The 20829-nt window shown below is 40.7% G+C and overlaps 1 protein-coding gene across 1 annotated transcript; it reads right to left on the minus strand.

The window, feature by feature from the left end:
* Positions 1-241: 241 nt before the first annotated feature.
* crabp1a (cellular retinoic acid binding protein 1a) lies at positions 242-17035 on the minus strand. Its single transcript, XM_037107513.1, has 4 exons — positions 16602-17035; positions 13052-13230; positions 4017-4130; positions 242-623 (listed from the first exon to the last, which is right to left on the minus strand). The coding sequence occupies exons 1-4, from the start codon at positions 16669-16671 to the stop codon at positions 573-575; spliced, it is 414 nt and encodes a 137-aa protein (XP_036963408.1). The 5' UTR covers positions 16672-17035; the 3' UTR covers positions 242-572.
* Positions 17036-20829: the final 3794 nt, after the last annotated feature.

Raw genomic sequence — 20829 nt, forward strand, 5'->3', positions numbered from 1 at the left:
TGAAACAGGCTCTGTGGTGTTTATGGCCAGTCGTGGCAACATGGAGCAGCTTGGATTTGGGATCTTGGGTGAGGTTCATACAAATACCTGCAGCACAGTAATGCGAATGTCTGGTGCATGCAAGCAACAGTTTTTCACAGATAGTAGCAACAAAACGTGGCAAAGAAGAAGACCACAAGCTGATGGAAGTTCCAATTTATATGTATATAAGAAAATGAATGTCATCAAGAAAGAGGCTCTGTTACCGTTTGTTCTATTGTTTTTATTGTTTCCTGTTATTGGATATGGATACTGAATAAATGCAAGTGATTACTAAATCCTACATTAACAGCTGACACCAGGGTTGCAGATATGGACACTGAGATATCCAGCTACTATAACTGCAGGCACAACACTCACTACAGATCATTACAGAAACATTGCTACTGTTTGTGGCAACTATGCAGATTGATGCTGAGAGATTACACAGGATACTTCGCAAATGTGTTAGCGTGTTAGCATGTGGAGTGTTGTTGGGTTTACATTGTGGTCCAACTGGGTTTCTGCCTTGTTGTGATGGAGGTCGCAGAGCTTCATTCCCGGCAGTAAATTCGCGTGCACACTACGTCATCTGCTCCAAAAATCTGGAGGAAACAAAAAGATAACAAGTGTTTTAGTCTGCTGGGTGAACAATATTACATTAGCTTCACATTTTAAAGCTGTTTGTTCTTTAACTTTAACAAACACTAGTGACAGCGAGCCCCCTTGGCCGCAGTATGCTTTTACACAGTGGGGATGATAACGCAAGACGCAAAAACAAATCTGGGTCCACACTGGACTTCCTTTATTGTATTTCATGTCTCACCAGTACCAGAAACAACACTTACCTCCATTTCAGTCTGACCGCTTGCTTACAGTGTCTGAAAGCACCCCCCTCTTACCTCTACAGTGTTCAATTAGTTAGTCTACTCTTTTCTGTTCCCCACAAAACTTTTCTTCAAGTAGTGTTTGCATTCAGTTTTGGAATCCAAGGGCGCAACTTGCTTGCAGATTGTTGATTTATGATAGTATAACCATATTGTTTGCAATATGAGGAAAGCAAAATTAGTAGGCCTACAGCTAAATCTCAAAATATCAAGGAAATCCTATTAAACCATGATGCACAGGGTCACAACATCACAATCAAAACGATGCTCATCATTCTCGACCATGACGCATCATCTGCTGCTGATGAAACCAAAGGAAACCGCTCAGTAGCTGATTTAAGCATCTTTTGAATGCATGAGCTCAAATGATTGAGTCCAATCCTCTGATGTGGCATCATTTTTAGATTTTATTTCAGGCTGATAAAGCTGCAGAAAATCCACACGACTCTGCCCTTAAAATGCTTTCAGACTAAACCAATTAAACGGATCATGCAAATCGTATGGAAATGTGCCCCACTTACAGTGTGAACTGCCACAGACAATCAGACCATCGCTTTATGATCTCTACTGCTCCTTTGAGTCCCCAGCCAAAGCTCTGCAATTGTTTGGTGGTCTCTGTGTCTGCAGGCTTTTTTGGAAACAGATATTAGTCAGATTGTTCGGGTTTTGTTTTTTTGTTGGTTGCTTGTCCTAAAAGAAAAAGGTTGTCTGGGTGCACAGATGACTCATGCGTCATTCTCTAGTGATATGGGATTTATTTACACAAACTGAAGTATTCGAAAAAGATGTTTTGCATTTGCTAATTTTCACACTCTTCACACTAATAGGCATTCACATATTTAAGATAATTTGTTGACTGGTTAGTTTGAACACCTAGCAGTGTGTTTAATTCAGTTTCGTACAGAATTAGGGGTTGACCGATATGGCTTTTTCAGAGTCGACACAGATTATAAGAAGAAACTGAAAACGGATAACTGAGAGTGATACTCATCGCAGTAAAAAATCAAATCTATGTGTACTTTTATACTTCCTGTCCACTACATTAATTTGAAGGATTTAGTTAAAAGTTACTTTGCAGATTCATTTATAAATCAATTTTATCAACAATTCAATTCATCTGACGGAAAAATTACCAATACCAATTATTGGAAAATGCTGAATATCGGCCCTAATAAGTGATCAGGGCCTGATTATCTATCTACCCCCTTCATATAAGTGTATAACAGTTCGTTTCGCAGACAAATATTGACCAAAAACATTTTATGTGTTGTGGTTGGATATTCATGTATCTCCACACACTCTGGAGTGTGTGCTGGAGAAAGTCAAACCAATTATCATTCAGAAAAAAACACTTGTGCCCTTTTACCACTAGCACTTCTGGCCATGCAAAGTCAAACCAAGCCGCGCTGATTTGCTTTTCCATCACCACTTATAGTGCGCTAACCTGATTGAAGCATAAACATAGTCAGGCATAGTCACGCCGGCGATGGATCTGCTCTGGAGTAGGGCCAAGCCGCAGCCACCACACCTCCAAGCGGGCCGCAGTGGCATCTCATGACTTCAGCCAACCTCAACCTTTGTTTTTGGATGTCATTGGTTTAAGATACACCTCCATGACAATGCCCAAAATGTGGCCCATAACAGATTGGATAAGCAGAGCTGACTTTAGTGTCCTCTAGGGTCTGTGTTCATATAGGATTTTTGTTTTCAGAGTGCCAGCATCTTTTTTTCATTTGTTGCCAATGAGGACAGAGAGTCATGCTCACATCAGGATCTGCTGCTGGGGCACCAAAACTAGGACAGTTGTCTCAGGTGAACGATGGCAGGACTGACTTTTTAATGTTGTCATGGCAACATATACAACCTAGATGCACTGAGAACCAGTTATATTGCCATTCACCTATCTGTAAACTACACTTCACGATGGACCAACATGGCTCCAGGTAGCTTTTTGCTGCTGATGCTGGTTAGAAAATGTCCAAACCGGGGCTGTAAACATGGTCTGTTTGCAGGTTGTGTGATGGTGTGACAGCAGGGAGGACGGAGGTGAGAAGAGCAGCAGAGGGGCGCAGAGACTCGGCTGTTGTCACAGCTCGGCCAGATCAATCTCCATTAGTACATGAGTGCTCCAGCTCCTCCAGGGCAGCTGGGCCAAAGTGGCACCAGAGGGGCAGGCGCTGTAACACATTCTGCTTTTATCACCGAAAAACACTGCAAAAGATTTCACCTTCTTCTCGGTCTGAACAAAGAGCAGCTTCTAGTGGGAATACTGAGATTCTGTATTACCATTGAAGGCATCTTTGAACCTGTTCTTCCCAGTATTTGCTTGTGGCTGGTAATAGAAAGCTGTGCAAACATCTTGAGATTATTTTGTTCAACATCTAATCTTTCTACATTGTTGTTTCAAGCTTTTGCATTTTGGACATTCATCTAACAAGCACTCGAGGAACAACAAAGCAGAGCGTGGGAGCGTTGACGGAGCAAAGCTGTTGATTCCTTGAGAACTGTTCGCACAGTCCATTGGTCTTGGACTGTTCCCCTGCACATCTTTCGAGGGGGCTTTGGACCCATTGACTTCTGCCCATATTAATCTGGTTAAATACATGGGTATTACTGCAATGTCAGCCTAGCAGCTCCCCTTGTTCTCCTTTCACATCTCTCCACGGGGTGGATGAAAGCTCAGCTCCTTGGGAAACGGCCTCTCTCATTTCCTTTACGGATGAATCTCCGGGGTGACTTCATACACTGCCTGCCTCATTTCATTAACCATTTCTCAAACAGAGTACACCAGCTGCTTGACAAAACATCCCATCTTAATGCATCTGACGTCTTTCGAGGTCTCCATGAGAACCAGCCACGAAACAGACAAACCAACAGTTTATCTACTCATCGGATCCTATTCTGTCTGTACTGAGAAATCGTTCTGTAAATTATTTTTTGTCTTCTCTTTGTCGAGCTAAGTAAAGACCTCGGGCTGAAATAAGAGTTCATCAATCCACTAAACTTCAGAGCTTTTGTCTTTTTAAAGGGGAATTTTTTTTTTCGCTTTTCCTAAGCAGCTATCCATTAAGAGGATTTCACTGAGATGATGAGTCAATGCTGTGCGCTCACCAGTGTGAGCTCATCGCCGTTCAGCTCTCGGGTCCAGTAGGTTTTAGGGCCATCGCCATCCACCAGAGTTTGCTTACAGTGGATCTTGTTCTCCGACTCCCAGGTGGCGAGGCTCTGCGGGGGGGCGGACACAAGATGGGAAGGTCAGTATGGTGGCAGAACACATTAGTAAGATGTATAGTTTAAGGGTCACTTGATACCAGTCCCAATACCAGCATTACTGATCATCAGTGTAGTGAAAAATGTTCGCTGTTGCACTCATAACCAACACAGCTTTCATCTTTGTGAGATTAATTTGAGGAATGTCTGTTCTTGTTTCAACTGAGGTGAGGTCCAGGAACTAATGTTCCTCAAACTACAGATTTAAAATACAACTACAGTCCAATGTAAATTGCTTGCTAGGCACATATGCCCAAAACGCTTTCTAGCTTACTTCCTGGTTCATCACTGAATCTTTGGTGCCAGACTGTGCTGTCAGCTACATGGAGGAACACACTAAAGTCCAGCATAAGCACATCATATGACTTCTGATGGAGAACTGCCTCCAGTTGATGAAAGAGCACATGTCAGAGTGTGATTTGACAGAATTCGTCCCTCGTTTTCTTTTGAGAAAGGCACCAGTTCGCAGTGTAATTTCATTAGCGTCAGGATCATTTTCGGGGGGGGAAAAAAAAAACATGATTTCCAACATTTGTATGAGTAACTGGAACATCTTCTGTCAGCCAAACCTTCTTACGCAACATCCCAACTTCTCTAATATTAGTTCTACACCAAACTATCGTTTAAATGCAGGTCTTTCTGTCACATTTGATGTCATGAACATGCCGAAAAACAGGGAGAGTTATTCTTTTTTATACGTTTTAAATGGACACAGATGAAAAAGTATTAATGTGCCAAAAATTTAACTTAAATGCGCCATAGTCATTTGATCCAGGAATTACCCTTCCCCATTTTCTTCCTGCCTGGAAGGGAATGCTCTTGTTGCTAAATGGGAAAAAAACATTTCTGCATTCAGAATCTAAACTCTGGTAGAAAACCCTCCCAGATGAATGTAGGATGTTACAGCAGCAAATTAATGTTCCTTGATGTTTTGGATTGAGATGTTCAACAATCATAGTTGTGTGCAATGTGCACATACACTTGGCCATATTTTTCACAGCCTACTTAATATAACATCTGTCCTGTGCTAATTCACCCATAGCCAGACCTCGGTGAGCATATGATATTATAAATCAGTGTCCTGAGCCATTAGCGTGAGTTTTGAAAAAAAGAAAAAACCTCTTTGGTCAGTCAGGGTCCCCGTCTGCTAATTCACTCCAATCATATTTCAAATGACTTCAACAGGATTAGTCAGTCTTTGACTTCTGGTCTAATTTCTCCTGAAGTAATTGGCTCAGATTGCCTATCAGAGAGTTCAGTATTCATAAAAGATCAGGACCAAGGTGACCCTGTGGTGTTAATTTGTGGTAATGGAGAGAATTTATCTTTCTCGTCAGCTTAGGGTCCATTAACTGCACTTGTATTTCATTACCTAAACTGTTCACTGTTCTCTTAAATCAACAGTTCAACATTTTGGGAAATTATTACATTTCTCACTAAAAAGTTAGACGACATTGATACAATTTGTGTGATAACTGTGAAACCAAAACCAGGAGACCAGCTTAGCATAAAGAGCAGTAATGGGGGGGATAAGCTTTGCCCACCACTCGTAAGGCTACCACATTATCCTGTTTACATAATCCATATCACAACCCAAGTTAATCAAACAAAATGAATTAGTGAGCTTTAAAGGTGCTGATATTGTTGGATGAGGTCGAGCCAGCTGTTTTCTCTGTTTCCAGTGTTTATGTAAAGACAGCAAACCAAGCTGCAGCTTCAAGGGTTAATTTAACCTTTTAGGCGATGTATTTATTTGCCTTCTTGCCAAAAGTTATAAAAAATGACCGCTCTTGTGCTTGTCCATTTAATATAAAACTGTAATGGAGAGATGGTTAGCTGCCAAGAAAAGGGGGGAAACAGATAGCTAGATAGATATTTAAAACATTGGCTTTTCTCCATTTAAGCAGACATGAATGATTTAGTTTAGGCTTCAGTACTCAATAAAAGTGGTGTTCATCTGTGACGATCATCTTGTTGAACAAAATGTGTAAGTATCATACACAAAAATCCAATTCCAAAATTTGAATTTGAAGAGCTTTTTGCAAAGGGAACCAGGGTGATGCTAATTTACGGAATACCCTACAAAAATACAGCATCCCTGCAACAATTTTTGTCCTCCATTTTCAAATCTGTATGCTAAGCTATGCTAACTCACCAGAATGTAGCTTCATTTCAGTATGAAGATCTTCTGAGCAAAAACTACTCTAGTGACCATTTAAGTGCTAAAAGTCTTTAATCCAGAGATTACAAGGATCATTTTCTCTTTAGTGTCGGCTTCATGTTTGCGGTCTTTGACTCTGATTATAATTTCCCACACTGTTGAAATTAGTTTTTCCCCTCAATAAAGCCAGCTGCATTTTCCTTTTCAACATAGCATCTAAATCTAATGATCCCGCTCCAAAGCCTGGAACTGATCAAAGCTGCCAGTGCTTCATCCAACTCTTCAGCACAACATCTAGATCCAACAAATTCAAAATCTGGAGGTGCACGTTATGAAAACCATGTTTCTTCTTGCAGGGTGGGATGTTTGTACAGATGCTCAAAGACAATTTGTCTGTCAATTTGTACAATTTACTTTTTTCTTAAGAGGCACTGCTCAGGGTTGGATGAAGCAGCAGCAGCAGCAGCCTCGGTTTCTCAGAGGCAAATGTTAATCACCATATCAAAGGTAAGGAAAGCCATCATTTGTTCCCTGCGGCCTGCCGTCCACAGGCTGATCCAAGCTGAACAACAGCAGGGTTTTTCTACAGCTCTCTGCTGCTCTCCCTCTGATTTTTTTTTTTCATCTAATAAAGCCAGAATGCAGAGAGTCGATTAGCTACGGCTCCATTTTAACGTTAGCATCAGTCTCAGCCTCTGACTTGGATTGATTTTCTCTCATTCTCTCTCTCACACATTAACTCACAGACAAATTCTCACACATAGTCTTTCTCTTCGAAATAATACTTGAGAGCTTGGGCCCACACACTTGAGACCAAGACAAATTCATCCTGCCTTTGCTTTCAGGCTTTAACTTATAAGAACTTCTGCCACCACTGGCTTGGATTTAGCGTCTCTATTGCTTATCAGACAGCGCTGGTGTGTCAGGAAGTCGGAGGATATCTAATTCACTACTTGGTTAAAATTTTTATGTTGGATTTCAAAGCCTGAAATAACACCCTCACTCCCTCTTAGCTCCTCTCTTCTCACAGTTTGATCACAGTATCTCTTGTCAATGTTTGGTCATCACTTTTCCCGCTCTCAACAACTCATTCCTTAGCCTTATGACAACAAATGTGATGCGCAGTTGCTCTAAAATATGGCCCAAATGCGAAAGTAGCTCTAAAAACATAGGAGGCAGCCTATTACAACTGCTGCTCTTTGCTAGCTAATTAGCTCATGACTCAGTTAACCGTTGAGCCAGTGGCCCAAGTATGTCTAGACCGGGGCCCAACTCAACTGGATCCGACAAATTTATGTTACGGTTAAGACGGCTAAGCACTGAACTGGGACTGACCAAAGCCTCCAGGACTGTCAACCTGACAACAAGAGATACAGTATGGAGGTGATTTACAGGAGCTCTCAACAAGACAATGACAGAGACATGAGAGGCGTGCAGCAATACTAAAGTGGATTTTACGAGACAGGACGGACCAAGGCAAGCAGGGCTCGGAATGCTAACTTCAGTAGACTATCTGCAACATGTTGTTAATACGTCATTGACACGTTGAACATGTTGTTTCTTCACACTCTTGATATAACTAATACACTTACACTCACTTAATTGCTCCTTTAACACTGACTGCAAGAAAAAAATATTACAGTAAAGTTCTCCATTCAAAAAGTCCCAACTTCTTTAACGATTGGTTTCTGTAAGAAGCTGTGTTCCTAATTGATTTTCCACTTCCAACACTTTGTGTCTTACTCTTTTTTTTTTCGTTATCTCTTCAATAAAGGTGAGGTAGACAATTCTAGAGCAATATTAAGTCTCCTCCCAAGGTATCTGATGATCTGGGAATGAGACGCAATAATCAACTCTCTCTGGAAGTGTCTCCTTTCTTCTTACGATTTTGAGATGTTTATACCAGATCAATGTGAATGGACATTAAAACAACATTTTTTTTTCAGCCCTGTCTTGAGGGTAATGAGACAGAGTCTACAGATGGGGCTGAATATACCAAACTTAATATTTTGCCCTCAGTCTCCCCTCTTGCTTCTCTTTCAACACTGTTTTGCTTTGCCTGTCATTTTGCAGCGGGTGTGTTCCTGCCTCTCAATACCAAATGACATGCTGTCAAGAGCGAAGAAATCACGTCAAGTCTCAGCCGCATGAGGTTCGATCTTTCCTGGAAAAACATCCCTGGTTTTATCCATTTACCCCGAAACTCTGCAGGGCCGCTGAGCTTCACAGATAACAATGACCTCCATCAACTGTCATTACTCGGAAATACATGTGCGATCTCTTCCTTGTTTCAGTGTATGAGCAAGTATCAGTAGCAAACATCATTTGCTACTGATACTAAAAGTCTGTCTCTATAACAACCAGATGTGTTAAAAGACCTCACAAGGAAATTTTGCTCGCGTGCTGTTTCACTTCTCAAAACTCCACTTATTACTCAGCAAAACTCAACCACAGCTGCATGAGGCAGCTAAAAATCTTGTGCCCATGTTTATATTTTTCATTGCAACACCTTCATCCATCAGACTCGGTGTGTAAATCACGTCATCATGACTTCCACTCTGTCAGTCTGGTGTCTATGTCACTGTTTCCTCTGAGACAGACAGGAAGAGCCTTATCACTTTCACCTCCTCTAAGAGAGAAGAGGCCTTCTGATCCCGCCGCACTCATGCAGATTAACCGGAGCTTTTTAACCTTGTGGCGGTGTTAATCAGCCCTCTGCTCTTCGCCAGCCGCAGTTCAGCATGTAATCCGTTTAACCACAGGGGCAGCCGGCCTCAGCCAAAACCCACTTTGGGCTCTCCTGCCAACCACCACCTGAGAGCCCGCCAACACCCGACGCTGCCACCCTCGCCCCTCCGGCACATGTGCCAGCATCAGTGGGCGCTGCCTCCTGCAGGTCGAGCTCCACTCTTTTGTGTACTTGCCACACAGAAGCACGATGCGCTTGTTGCCAGATGGTGAGAGATGCTTCTTTCATGTTTATCTTGGTAAAAAAAAAAAAAAACTAAACTAAAAAACTAAATTTATCATCATGTCATGAGAATGGAGATTTTTCCCATTTTCCCATTTCCCCATATGCTCTGTGTCATATTTTAGCTTCTTTCAGCTCATTGTTTTGCTTGTTTTCATTTAAACCTGCAATATATGTTTAGTTTGTCTTTCTTGTTTTATGTGTTTTAGTCATTTAGTCATCTGATTTGTCCGCACTTTTATTTGCAAAAGATCAGACCCATTTTTTTTTCCCCACCAACACATCTGCATGGGTCTCTCTGGATGTAACGTCATCATTGTATGTCACACTAAGAGTGACACACAATTCATCCGATATCCGATATGAGGGGCCAGAGCGTCACATCTGAGATGCCTCCATAGAAATCTGATTTGAATCACGTTTTAAACCTCCAAATGTGGTTTGGGCACGATTTGCAATAATCACATTTCATGAGATGCCCTTTCATGTCCAGACTTATTAAGATCAGTCTGGACTGAATCTGGATATGGCAAAATGATAGATTTGGGTCGGCAGTCTGAATAAAGCCTAAATGCTTTATCGCAGATTTGCAATGAGTTTTTATTTGATTTTATTTTATTCTTTGCCTGCAGAGCCACTTGCTGAAACATTTTTAAATTTAATTCAGTCTTTTCAGGCTTGTGCATTTATTAATTGATGGGTGAGATGCAGATTAGGCAATCTTACATCATAATGAAAAATGACATACTGTTGTAAAAGTGCCGGTGCATGAAAATATCCACCTAGTATGGATGCAAACAACTTAATAGCTAGGTATCCCTAAATCCTAGTGCTAATTTTAAAAAACTAAATCCAGTGTGCTGCATTTTGGAGACAAAACACTGAAAAACATAAAGCACTTCACTATTCAAAAAACTGGTTTCTGTGGGTGAGTGCTTTAATGCTGCTCCTCAAACCCAAACAAGTTGATGTGGCAAATGTGTGACGACAACTCGACTTGTCAGCCTCGTAGCAGAGAGGTGTCTTGTGGCCAAAAGCCACACTGAGAGCTGTCTAGCCCTGCCCAGTACCCAGCATGCCTCAGGGCACAGACAGAAGGAGTGACACTGTCTCCTGAGACTGAAATAGGTCATGTCTGCTCTCCCTGACTGCAACATGTAGTTCTTATAAAACAAAAGCTTAAAAAAAATAAATAAATAAAAATATTGGTGCTTCAGATTTTAGCTGTTTTTTAGTATTAATTTAAAATCATTTAGTATTTACAAGCATTATGTCCACACTTAAAGCAGAAGTACACAGATTCAATCCTTAATAAATTCTGTTCCTACCAAGAAGGACATTGTGATTTCCAGAAGATGCTTATGTTGCCAAGCCGAGGGTGATAAACACACGTCAGCCTCTCGACCGTTAATGCAAGATACTCGTTACCTTATGTGACTCAGTGGCAGTGTGTTTTTTGCTGTGACTTCTCGTCTCTAACTTGCCCAGATTTGGATCACTGACTCCCTTCATTGTGATGCTAAAATTCAATTGTGAAGTGAACTGGGTTTCTTGTTCCAAAACTCGAAATCAACAAAAACACACGACACATGGGAAGATATAGGACTACAGTGTTGCTGGGGAGTGATTTTTCAAATTTAAACATAAAACACGTCCACTGATACTCATCATGAACTTCTTCTCCCAAGACCCAAGAATATTTTACAGTGTGCTGTATGAAGAGATGGCAGATATACAAAGACATTATTTCTAATGAAATTTGGACGATAATGACAGAAGAATAAGTCGTAGGGGAATTTTGTGCTTTGACACAAATTGAAAACAGAGATGGGTGTCAGCTTTGGGACTGTGGCCATAATGTGTTTTCCATATTATCAGCCTCCACAATCATGCTGCCTCAACCACTTAATCTAATTATAAAACCCCACATATTCATTCCACCGATGATGTAACTGTAACAGTGTGGAGATCAAGAACACCTTTTCCAATTTCAAAATTCCTACTTTTTCAGCAGAATTTGTAGTGAGTGCATTCACATATTGTCAAAATAATTGGAAAGATGAGTTGCTAACCATCGAATCAGAAAGATTCAGAAATTCTGGGAAAATGTTTGTATGTGACTTTCTGAGTTAGATGTATTATGTGCAGAATCATAGCAGACAAAAGCAAACATCTACTTCATGGTAAGTAACTTCTTTTATCAATTCAACTTTGGCACATCTACAATGCTAAAAAAAAGATGTAGGTGCAATATTTTTTTTTAAATAAAAGGTTAATTTATCTCTTTACCTTCAGAAAACTTTGAGATAACAATAATTGCACCTACAGCCAGTATAAGGTTTGAACCATTGCTATCCATCTAGACGGAGACTAAAGACGAGATTAGTTAAAACATTTATTTACAACTTATCTTTGTAGCGTCCATATTGTTTCATAATTAGAACTATAGGCTCACACAAACACCTGAGTCAAAAGAACAGCTTCCCAACTCGGAAACTTTCAGATGAACACTTTAAATGTAGTCTGGGCTCCAGGAGTTAAGAAGACTTTGATGTTCCTGAAAATAAAAAATGAAAAGTCTGCATGTCTGTGCCTCCTTTCCAAACCTGTGCAGGAGCTCTGACGGTTTATCAGGATGTGAGAACTCCCCCTCGGGGACCGAAGAGGTTCAGAGAGAAACTCTCATCTCATCCAAACTCAAGCAGCCCTTAATCCTGCGGCACGGACGTGAGGGTGATACCAAAGGATGAAAGTGCACGCAGGTATTAATTTTTAAACCAACCCTCAACAGCAGCAGCGCAGAGGAAGCTTTATAGACCTTGAATACACTCATGCAAACATAGAGAATCCCTGCAAATCCAAGTTTAGAAGACACTTTCAATAAGGTGTCCATAGATGTTAGGATCTACTTAGGAAGTGCTGTTTCCTTTGTTAACAACATTTAATCACTTCGACATCAAACAGATATCACAGTGAAACTAATGTGTCTCTCTTGGGAAGGAAGCTATATATTTCATCTTCATGAAAAGAAAACGTTTAAAGTTTACAATATACAAAGGAGATTTTGACTGATTCAAACCATGTCTGTACAGGTCCACACACACACACACACACACACCCACACACACACACACACTCAAAAATCTTAACCCCAAACGTAGTCTTTATCTTCATTAGAATATAACCCTAGAATTTAGTGGTTGAGCATGTGGAACCATTCAGAAATGTGCAACCCAATCAGCAGAATAATTTTTGGTAATGTACGTTTCTTTATGAAACAATTAAATTGGTTGCCACAAACACAGCTGGTTGTTGTCCTGAGGTCGCCAAAAAATGTCCAGTGGTTTCACACTTACAAATAGTGAAACATAGTCTTGAACAGTGGTCACTGGCATGGCGTCTTAACACCACCATCATCCCCTTCACGTCTCGACATGCAAGTCGGGCAGTAAACATGTAATGTTAACGTGATATGACACATTTTGTAGAAATGTCAATATAGTACGTAGCCTATGATCGAACAAATGTGAATGTATCTGTGGTTTGCAGAAAAGTTAACTTGCAAAATGTAATTCTGGCAACTGGGCTGAGTTTCAAACTGTGGGGTAACAGAAATAATTGAAGCACCAACGGTTGCCAGAACTGCAGGAAAGAGATAAAATCGAAAAACATTCATAGTATTCTATCCCATTCTACACATAACCAACTCGTATATAGCATGAGGGTGTCATCTTTCAAATCTACCTTGCACTTTCGTCCGTCCACCGTCTCTTCATTGAATTCTTCACCGATGTGGAAGTTGATCTCGGTGGTGCGCACGGTGGTGGATGTTTTGATGTAGAACTGCTCCCCGTCCTGGCGGATCTCCACGTGAGGGTTGGCGGCCGCTGCCACTGCCACCTTCCTCAGCATGGTGTTCACTCCTGACCGTAACAAGACAGCCCAGAGCAACAAGAAACACGGGTCAGTTTCACCATCTTAACAAGATTAATTTAGTTAGGGGTAAATAGCAGGATGTCTCACTGCCTCCTAGCGCAAAATGATTATGAAAGATTCTTCAGGACGTTTTGGTGTTGTTCCTGTGATTCGTGAATACAAACTGCCGACTTTTCTGGCACTTTGCTAATTATTTTAAACCCGGTTTGTGGCTGAAAATGAGCCAAGCAGACACAATCTACTTTGGTGCTGAGGAAGGAAGAAAAGACAGAGTCAGAGGTACATGTGTGTCTGATAGAGAAAGTGAAAGACAGACACATATAAGGGAAAAATTAGACATTTGTCTAATTGATATAACTTGATGCCAAATGCCCTCTTTTCCTTCCGTCTGTCCTAAAATTTGCATGGAAACACCTTCCAGCATGTTCTGTTGTCTTTCTTTCTTCCGACCCCACCCAGATTTAGACCTCTCCAGGCCCTCATGCCAGCTCCTATCAGACTCTGGACTTTAAATATAGAGGCACATGCTCGCTTGCGTGTCTGCTCATATTTGTGTGGTGAACGTCTCCGAGCCTAAATTTTAACCGATAATGACAAAAATGCAGATGTATTAGAGTAAAAAAAATGCTCTGACAGAAACCTCAACTCAATTTATTAAAGGCAAAGAGAAATCTGTGGAATTTTGGCACCCAGGTCTGCATGACGGACCATTCGGCCTCGTCCAGAGGAACAGTGAACTATCAGGGATGTCGGGGCTTGTCAGCGCTGCCTCTCCTTTTGTCTGGTGGTGATCCCGCGCGTGGCAGCGTCCAGGCTTGTGGCAACAATTTTGGCACGCCCAGTTTGAGTCTGCAAGGCCATCTGGCTTCATGTCCTGCCAAAGTCGTGAGTCTTTTTTTTTTTTTTTTTTTTAATCTTTCTAACATGATTCAATTCTGTTTTCATGCATTTTCAAAACAAACATTCCACCCTGATTACTTTTGAGAGATCCTACTCATCCCAAAAAACCTCTTGGATGGTGACTTGGTCAACACCCAGACATAAAAACATATGAATTTGACAGCTTACACTGGACCCCACCCATGATCTGAGGGATCACGCCATGTGTTTTATAGCATTAAATATGCATGAATATCAGCGGGCCAAACAGTCTGTCCTCGCTTCTTAGAAATGGTCTTCAGAGGAGTTCAATTAGCTTACGTCTAAAATATTAGACATTATGCATCACGTGTGTCCAAAGCAAAGGCGTAAAAAGACAATAATCTTCGGTGACAGGACCACCATGATTACAAGCAGCCAACAGGAAGGAGAACATGTTGGGTGGAGGAAGGTTACAAAAAGTGAGAATGTTCATATTTAAAGTTCTAGTTCGTTGAAGTTTTTGCGTTTCTTGACCCCACGTGAACTCAGATCTTTAAAAAATAAAAAATCCACATTTTTGTTTCCTCAGTGTCAAAATTGTACTTGAAGTGTGCAGTGCTTCTACATGCTTTGATCAAATGCAGACACACATGCCTGCTCTCAATTAGCAACGTGTGAGTCTGATCACTTCGTACAGCTCTCCCGTCCACTCAGCGTGTTCCTCTGCTATCTGCACCCTCGATGTCACCGAAGGGAAACCTCAGGCTCAACAGATAATTATTAGGATGTTGATGGAAAGTGGCGGCCCTGCAGCACTGGAATCCACAGTGGTTGTCCGTCGCAGCTTTCTGTTGAGCGCTGGTGTGAGAGCAGACGAGTGATAAGCTCGGGCAGATGTGGTTTTAATGTGTTCATGAATGAATGAAGCGCTACACTTGGAGAGGGACTGGTTTTCTCCATGGACTTCCAGTGCAGTTGGAGGGATAGCTGCCTTACAGAGGCTTGTGGAAGGGATGTGTTTTGGATGCTTTCGTACATCAAAGTTCATTGAAATTGAATGAACTTTGAGATTTTTAAAGTAAATCTGCTTTACGAGGATTTCAGAGCCATAAAGGGGACTGCAGATTAAAGGGGAAGGATGACATTAATCTACATTTGTCATGTTGTCAACAAATCTTGTCTCTCAATACTTTCCAACTTCTGTAGTCTGTCTGCGCTACTTTGTGTCAGCCCCAAGTCCATTCATTCATACCCCACACATGAATCTTAAATAACAGGTCACAAATATAAACTTTAATTTCCCAAAAATGTTTTTTAATCTTCTTTTTGTTTGTTTGATTGTTGTTTGTTTTTTGTTTTTTGTTTTTTTTAGTAAATGTTACTCAGACACAAGTAAACTGTTCATTTGCTGGGGTCTATTTTCAGCTGCGGATTCGTACACATTTGTTCATGCCAGCAGCAGAACAGTGTGTTTTGGGGTTAATTCAAAATAAACTGCAGCGCCCAGGTTCATCGTGAAGCACTTTAACACTGTGAAATAATGTCAGGCTGCAAATGCAAAACTTACTGAATGAATTCACGTTTGTTTTTTTCATTGCATTTGCTGACGAAGGGAAAGATTAAGAAAATCAGCAGCCTCACTGTTTAAAGTGGGAGACATCGCAGCGAATTATAGCAAGTGGAGGTATTCAAAGACAGATCGCACAATTGTACAAAGCAGAAGCTTTCAGAGCCAATTATGCGCTCCGATACTCCAGAAATCTTTCATGTGCACTGTTAGGTGCTGCAGCGATGCACAAACAAACTAAACTAGCCAGTGGTCTGAAAAGTTTTAATTGTAGTTCAGTTTTTGTGTGAACAGCTCCGGGAGACTTGTGTGAGCTGCTCCCTGCGCTCCCTAAAGATTTCTGCATTATTCTAAAGACACACAGCCCTTTCGCTGTGTCCCGTCTGTTTGAGCGGCCCCGGCGTGACAGAAAAAATGCTGCAACACAATTGAGTGACCCAGTTAAACTACTCCAAATCTAAACCATCACAGTCATCAGTAAAGACGAAGACGGGTGAAAAAGAATGAAAAAAGATAGGACACAAGAGAGTCGCAGTGGGCTCCAGAGACCTCCCCTGGCATTGCAAATGCATGCCCTACTTAAATGCTTAACATGAATAATGTTGTGCCCCCCCCCCTCCTCCTCTCTTCATGCAACAATACCACGTCTGTTTAGGCTGGAATTCAGCATCCAGCGCTTCATATCTCCTGTAAAGCCGAGGGATTTCCCTCCAGCAGCATCTCCCATTGGATCTCTGCCTTCTTTTCCCAGGGAGCTCCTCTGAACAATACGATGTTGTTGGAAGTCAGGCATGCCGCTCTCAAAAGGAACAAGAAAAGCCTTTTTCTATATGGACATGATGGATAGTCAACCTCATGCAGGGATGAAGCGCTGTATGCCTATGGAGGGGAGAAGAGAGGAGAGGAGAGGGAGGAGAAGAGAGGGCTTACCCAGGGCTTTGAGGAGATCATCAAAATTCTCACTCTTCTTCATCTTCCAGGTGCCGGCAAAGTTAGGCATGTCTGCTGAGGCTGAGTGCAAAAGGAGCCGCCGAGAGAACCTGTTCCACGCTCTGATGCCTCTCTTCCTCTCTTTCCTCTCTGACTCTTTCTCACCCTCCTCCTCCTTCCCTGTGCTCCTGTCTCCTCTTCTCTGGGCTCAGCCTCCCGTTACACCCAAGTGTTTCTCTGGGCTTCCTTAGTATTTGTTTTCTCTTCACACACTCGTGCTCTGCCTCGTCTGTGTGTGTGTGTGCGCGCGTGTGTGTGTGTCTCTGTGAGCTGGCGGCAATCTCGTCATTAGCTCCTTTATAGCTGCTGTCTTTAATGGGAGTCAGAGGAGGTCCCTCCCCCTGGAAGCTCTGTCCCATTAATACAGGAGAGCGAGACTGACATGTCTGCTTTCTCTGGGGAGTAAAACTACTGAATTCACCCTTTCAGGGCGTCTCTAATGTGCTTCACTTTGCCAAGAACTTGATTATGAATATTCATTGTTTTGTTGACCTGGTATGACAATATGGTTGAGAAAAAAGCCTTCTTTTAAACAGTTATGTTACTTTCACGGAATAAAGTTTGTTAAACTCTGATAAGTTATTCAAGATGAACACATCCCTGAAATATTAAATATTCTGCTTTAACAGTTATCTTTGGATGTTCTTCTCTGGCTCTCCTCTGTTTGCTTCTGCACTGATGACTTAATAAGATTAGATATTGAATTGGCCCGTAGCTAATCTTGAAGCACAAGCATAGAACAAAGTGTTGTTTTACTGCATCAGTAATGACTCATCTCAATGTTTCCTTGCAAATTCCTCTGGGACATTTACAAACAAGTGTGTATTTATTACATACACACTATACTGTGTTGTATAAATAATGTATTGTTAAAGAGTGTGTGATCATTTGGGGGATTTTGCCTGTGGTTGTTCTGATGTGCAGTAAAACTCGATGCTACACCACAAACTGGATGTTTTGTTGTTGATGTCCCCCAGGCCTTATTATGTATTTATTATGTTATGCATTGTCTTTCATTGTATTAATTATGTATTAGTCTGCATTATTTTGTAAAGTGGCCGCAACCCAATCTCATCAAGTAAAGTTAACCCTTTACAATCAAGTTTACGTTTCTTTGTGTTTAATTTTCATCTTTCTGTCAGAACGACGCTGTGCTCCTGCTCTGGTTGATTCATCATTGATGTTTCCATGGTTTCCATGGTTTGCAGAAATGTAAAATGACAGCATTTTGTTCTGGCGACTGGTCTGGTAATGTGAGACCATTCTGATCACACTCCAGGTTAGTGGAAGGAAGATTATAACTATCATTGTGTGGAAACTGTGATTGTTTGTCTCTACGTCACTTCAATATGCAATTAAACCTCTTAATCTTATGCATTACATCATACGAATAATTACCATAACACTAATGAATTAATGAACTGATTGTTGTTTTTGATTTTATAGTGTCCTATTTATTTTATAGTGTCCCATTTATTTTATCTTACATATATTTACAATAACAACTTGAGCTGTTAAATGGTCAATATTATACTGTTACATACTCGGTGTAACACTGTCACACCCTCAGGCCATATTAGACACAGGCTGCTTAAAGCAGTTCAGCTTCAAGGAGTTAGAATAAATAATGATGTATATAACTTATTGCTTTTATTTTTATTTCTAAATAGAAGTATACTTCAAACACACTTGGACATGTACTTTATTTAAATGTTTTACGAAACTTGCTGCAAATGAAATTTTGTTTTAGCTCCTTTGTGCTACTGAAAAAAAAAAAAAAACCATTACCAAAAAAACCCAACAAATTCACTTTTGCTGAGTGAATTGGAGGGTAAAATGATAAATTGACTCACAGCCTGGGGAAAGAAGCTGCTTTGTAGTCTGGTGGTATGTCAGCAGACACTTGTGTATCTTTTGCCAGATGGCAGCGGGGTGAACAGACTGTGGCTGGGGAGGGAGCTGTCTTTTAGGGGATGTTTTTTGTCTGTTAATCAATTATAATTGCCCCAGTCAAATAACCTAAAGAAATATGAACCTCGCTCGTGTAAATGGGCATTTTAATGTATTATATTTTCTCCAGACCATTTTTCATCACAGACTTTTTGAAAAGCGGATTGCTAAATGCAGGCACTCATTCTGTCTGTGTCTTTGACTTCACCTTCACTGTCCTCGATTCATCTCTACGCCCACAGAGGAAACAGAGAGAAAGGGAATATTATCCAGATGAACTGAGAGGAAGCTGATAATTAATAAAACTTATATGACAATGATGTGTATGCTGAATACCAACAACCAAACAGCTGTTACTGATTGGACATGTATTAATGCACTCATCTAAATTCAAACATTTCACTATTTAATCTTTAAGTAGGTTGTGGGATCAAAAATAGTTTTCAAAAGAGGGATTTAAATGACTCAAAACCTCTTAGAAACAGACACCTCAGCTTAAAAGTTTTTACTTTTTTAGGGGGAGATTAATCATTTTTATTTCCGTGGACACAGTCTACCAAGACCAAATCCCATAATCAGGCCAGACTGATCATTTAAAAGCCAAAAGGAAGGAAAACTAAGGAGCTGAAACTTTTAAAAACTTCTTACAGTTATGTTCATGTCAAGCTGTGCTTAAAAGACAGAGGTACAGTAAAAATAGTGTAAATCTCCAAAAGTTAGTGTGCAAAGGCAAAAGCCGCCATCTATAAGGATAAATCCATCCAAGCATGTTCTTTGTAAGTGGTCAAATGAAGCATTTAAGGTTTGTGTCTCCTCTTGAAGCAAACTATAATATAATACGTGCTCTTCACTCTCCAGTGATACCTCACTGTGATCCACAAACAGGATGATTACACAATAAGATAGATGGATACTCGAGTGTTTCATGTTGTTCTGCCCTCAAAGCTTCATTTTGTCATATCAAGTATAATAACAACAGCGGTCCTGCTCGGCTTTCAGCATCCTGCAGCTGATGCCATTACATTAGCTTCATTACCCGCCATTAATATTGCCCTGAAAATACGAATGAATCACTCGGCTGAAAATAACGGCGCAATGATCGTTTTCTGCCTGCAGGATAAACAAAAAGAAAAAATAGACAAAATGCTGGGAGAAGAAATGAATTCCTGCCGAGGAGGGAAGAACAGATGCATATTTCAGACCTTGACATTCTCTGGGCTCATATAGGTGCTTAAAGGATTTATAGTCCCTCGGTGATATGTTCCAAAAAGTACAATAATGTTGGCTATAAATGTTGATATGACAGTCTTTGGAGCAGCCGTTCAAAAACTGAGAGATACATCAGTCAAATGTTGGTTTTTCATTAATGTCTGCCGCTCTACAGGTGGTTTGTGTGTTCACAAATCGAAAGAGTTTCATCATGGCAGTCAACAGAAATAGAAAGAGGGACAGTTGGTTTATATTTATAGTATATTTATAGTTCAATTTGAAGGTTTCTCAAACCACAACAGCTACTTAGAGGCCAATTTTACAGATGTACTCATGTAAGTGTGTTTACAGGTCTGAGGGAGCAGCACAGTGCATGAGAAAAAAATAGTGAAAAGCCTTTTGTGACGTTGCATGTAATTTGATCAATTCCCTCCTGTGATATCACTCAGCTGCTGAATTGTACCGTGGGTAATGTACAGTTTAGAAATAGATGATAAAAATCAATACAGCAGAACCAGAAATATTGCTGATTACATTCCAAACCTTCTGATTCCTTTTCCAAACCTGGTGCCTACATCACCCACAATGAAACTTAGCAAATGAGTGAAATCATTGGAGGCAATTTATCAGATTACATGCAGCTTCCTCTGGAGCCACAAAAGGCCTCAAACTATTTTTTCTTTCACATTCACAGTAGTTGAGTTGCACCTTACACAAGCAGATTCCTGATACCACAACAGTATTTCCAGCAACATGCACAGTCAGTTACTGTGAGGACATCAGTTACAGATTCTTCGGGAGAATCGTTAGCAATGTTAGTAATAAATTCATGTAAAGATCTGTGCATAGTTACATTATAGTGTGTTTTAGTGAGGTTTTATCCTTCGATTAAAATTTTGAATACCTCATATTGATGACAAAAAAATGGCACTGTATAGAATCTTAATCATTGTCAGAGAGATGTGGGCTTGATTAAACTGGAAGGCAATGTTTTTATAATCGTCAGAGA

The sequence above is a fragment of the Acanthopagrus latus genome, chromosome 8 (assembly GCF_904848185.1).
Source record: "Acanthopagrus latus isolate v.2019 chromosome 8, fAcaLat1.1, whole genome shotgun sequence".
NCBI lineage: Eukaryota > Metazoa > Chordata > Actinopteri > Spariformes > Sparidae > Acanthopagrus > Acanthopagrus latus.

Bases quoted from the DNA above. Each gene is read 5' to 3' on its own strand.
- crabp1a (XM_037107513.1), bottom strand. From the start codon at position 16,671: ATGCCTAACTTTGCCGGCACCTGGAAGATGAAGAAGAGTGAGAATTTT. The intron at 13,231-16,601 runs GTAAGCCCTCTC...TGTTACGGTCAG, and splicing joins TGATCTCCTCAAAGCCCTGG to GAGTGAACACCATGCTGAGG. The intron at 4,131-13,051 runs GTAGATTTGAAA...GCCCCCCCGCAG, and splicing joins TGGACGGACGAAAGTGCAAG to AGCCTCGCCACCTGGGAGTC.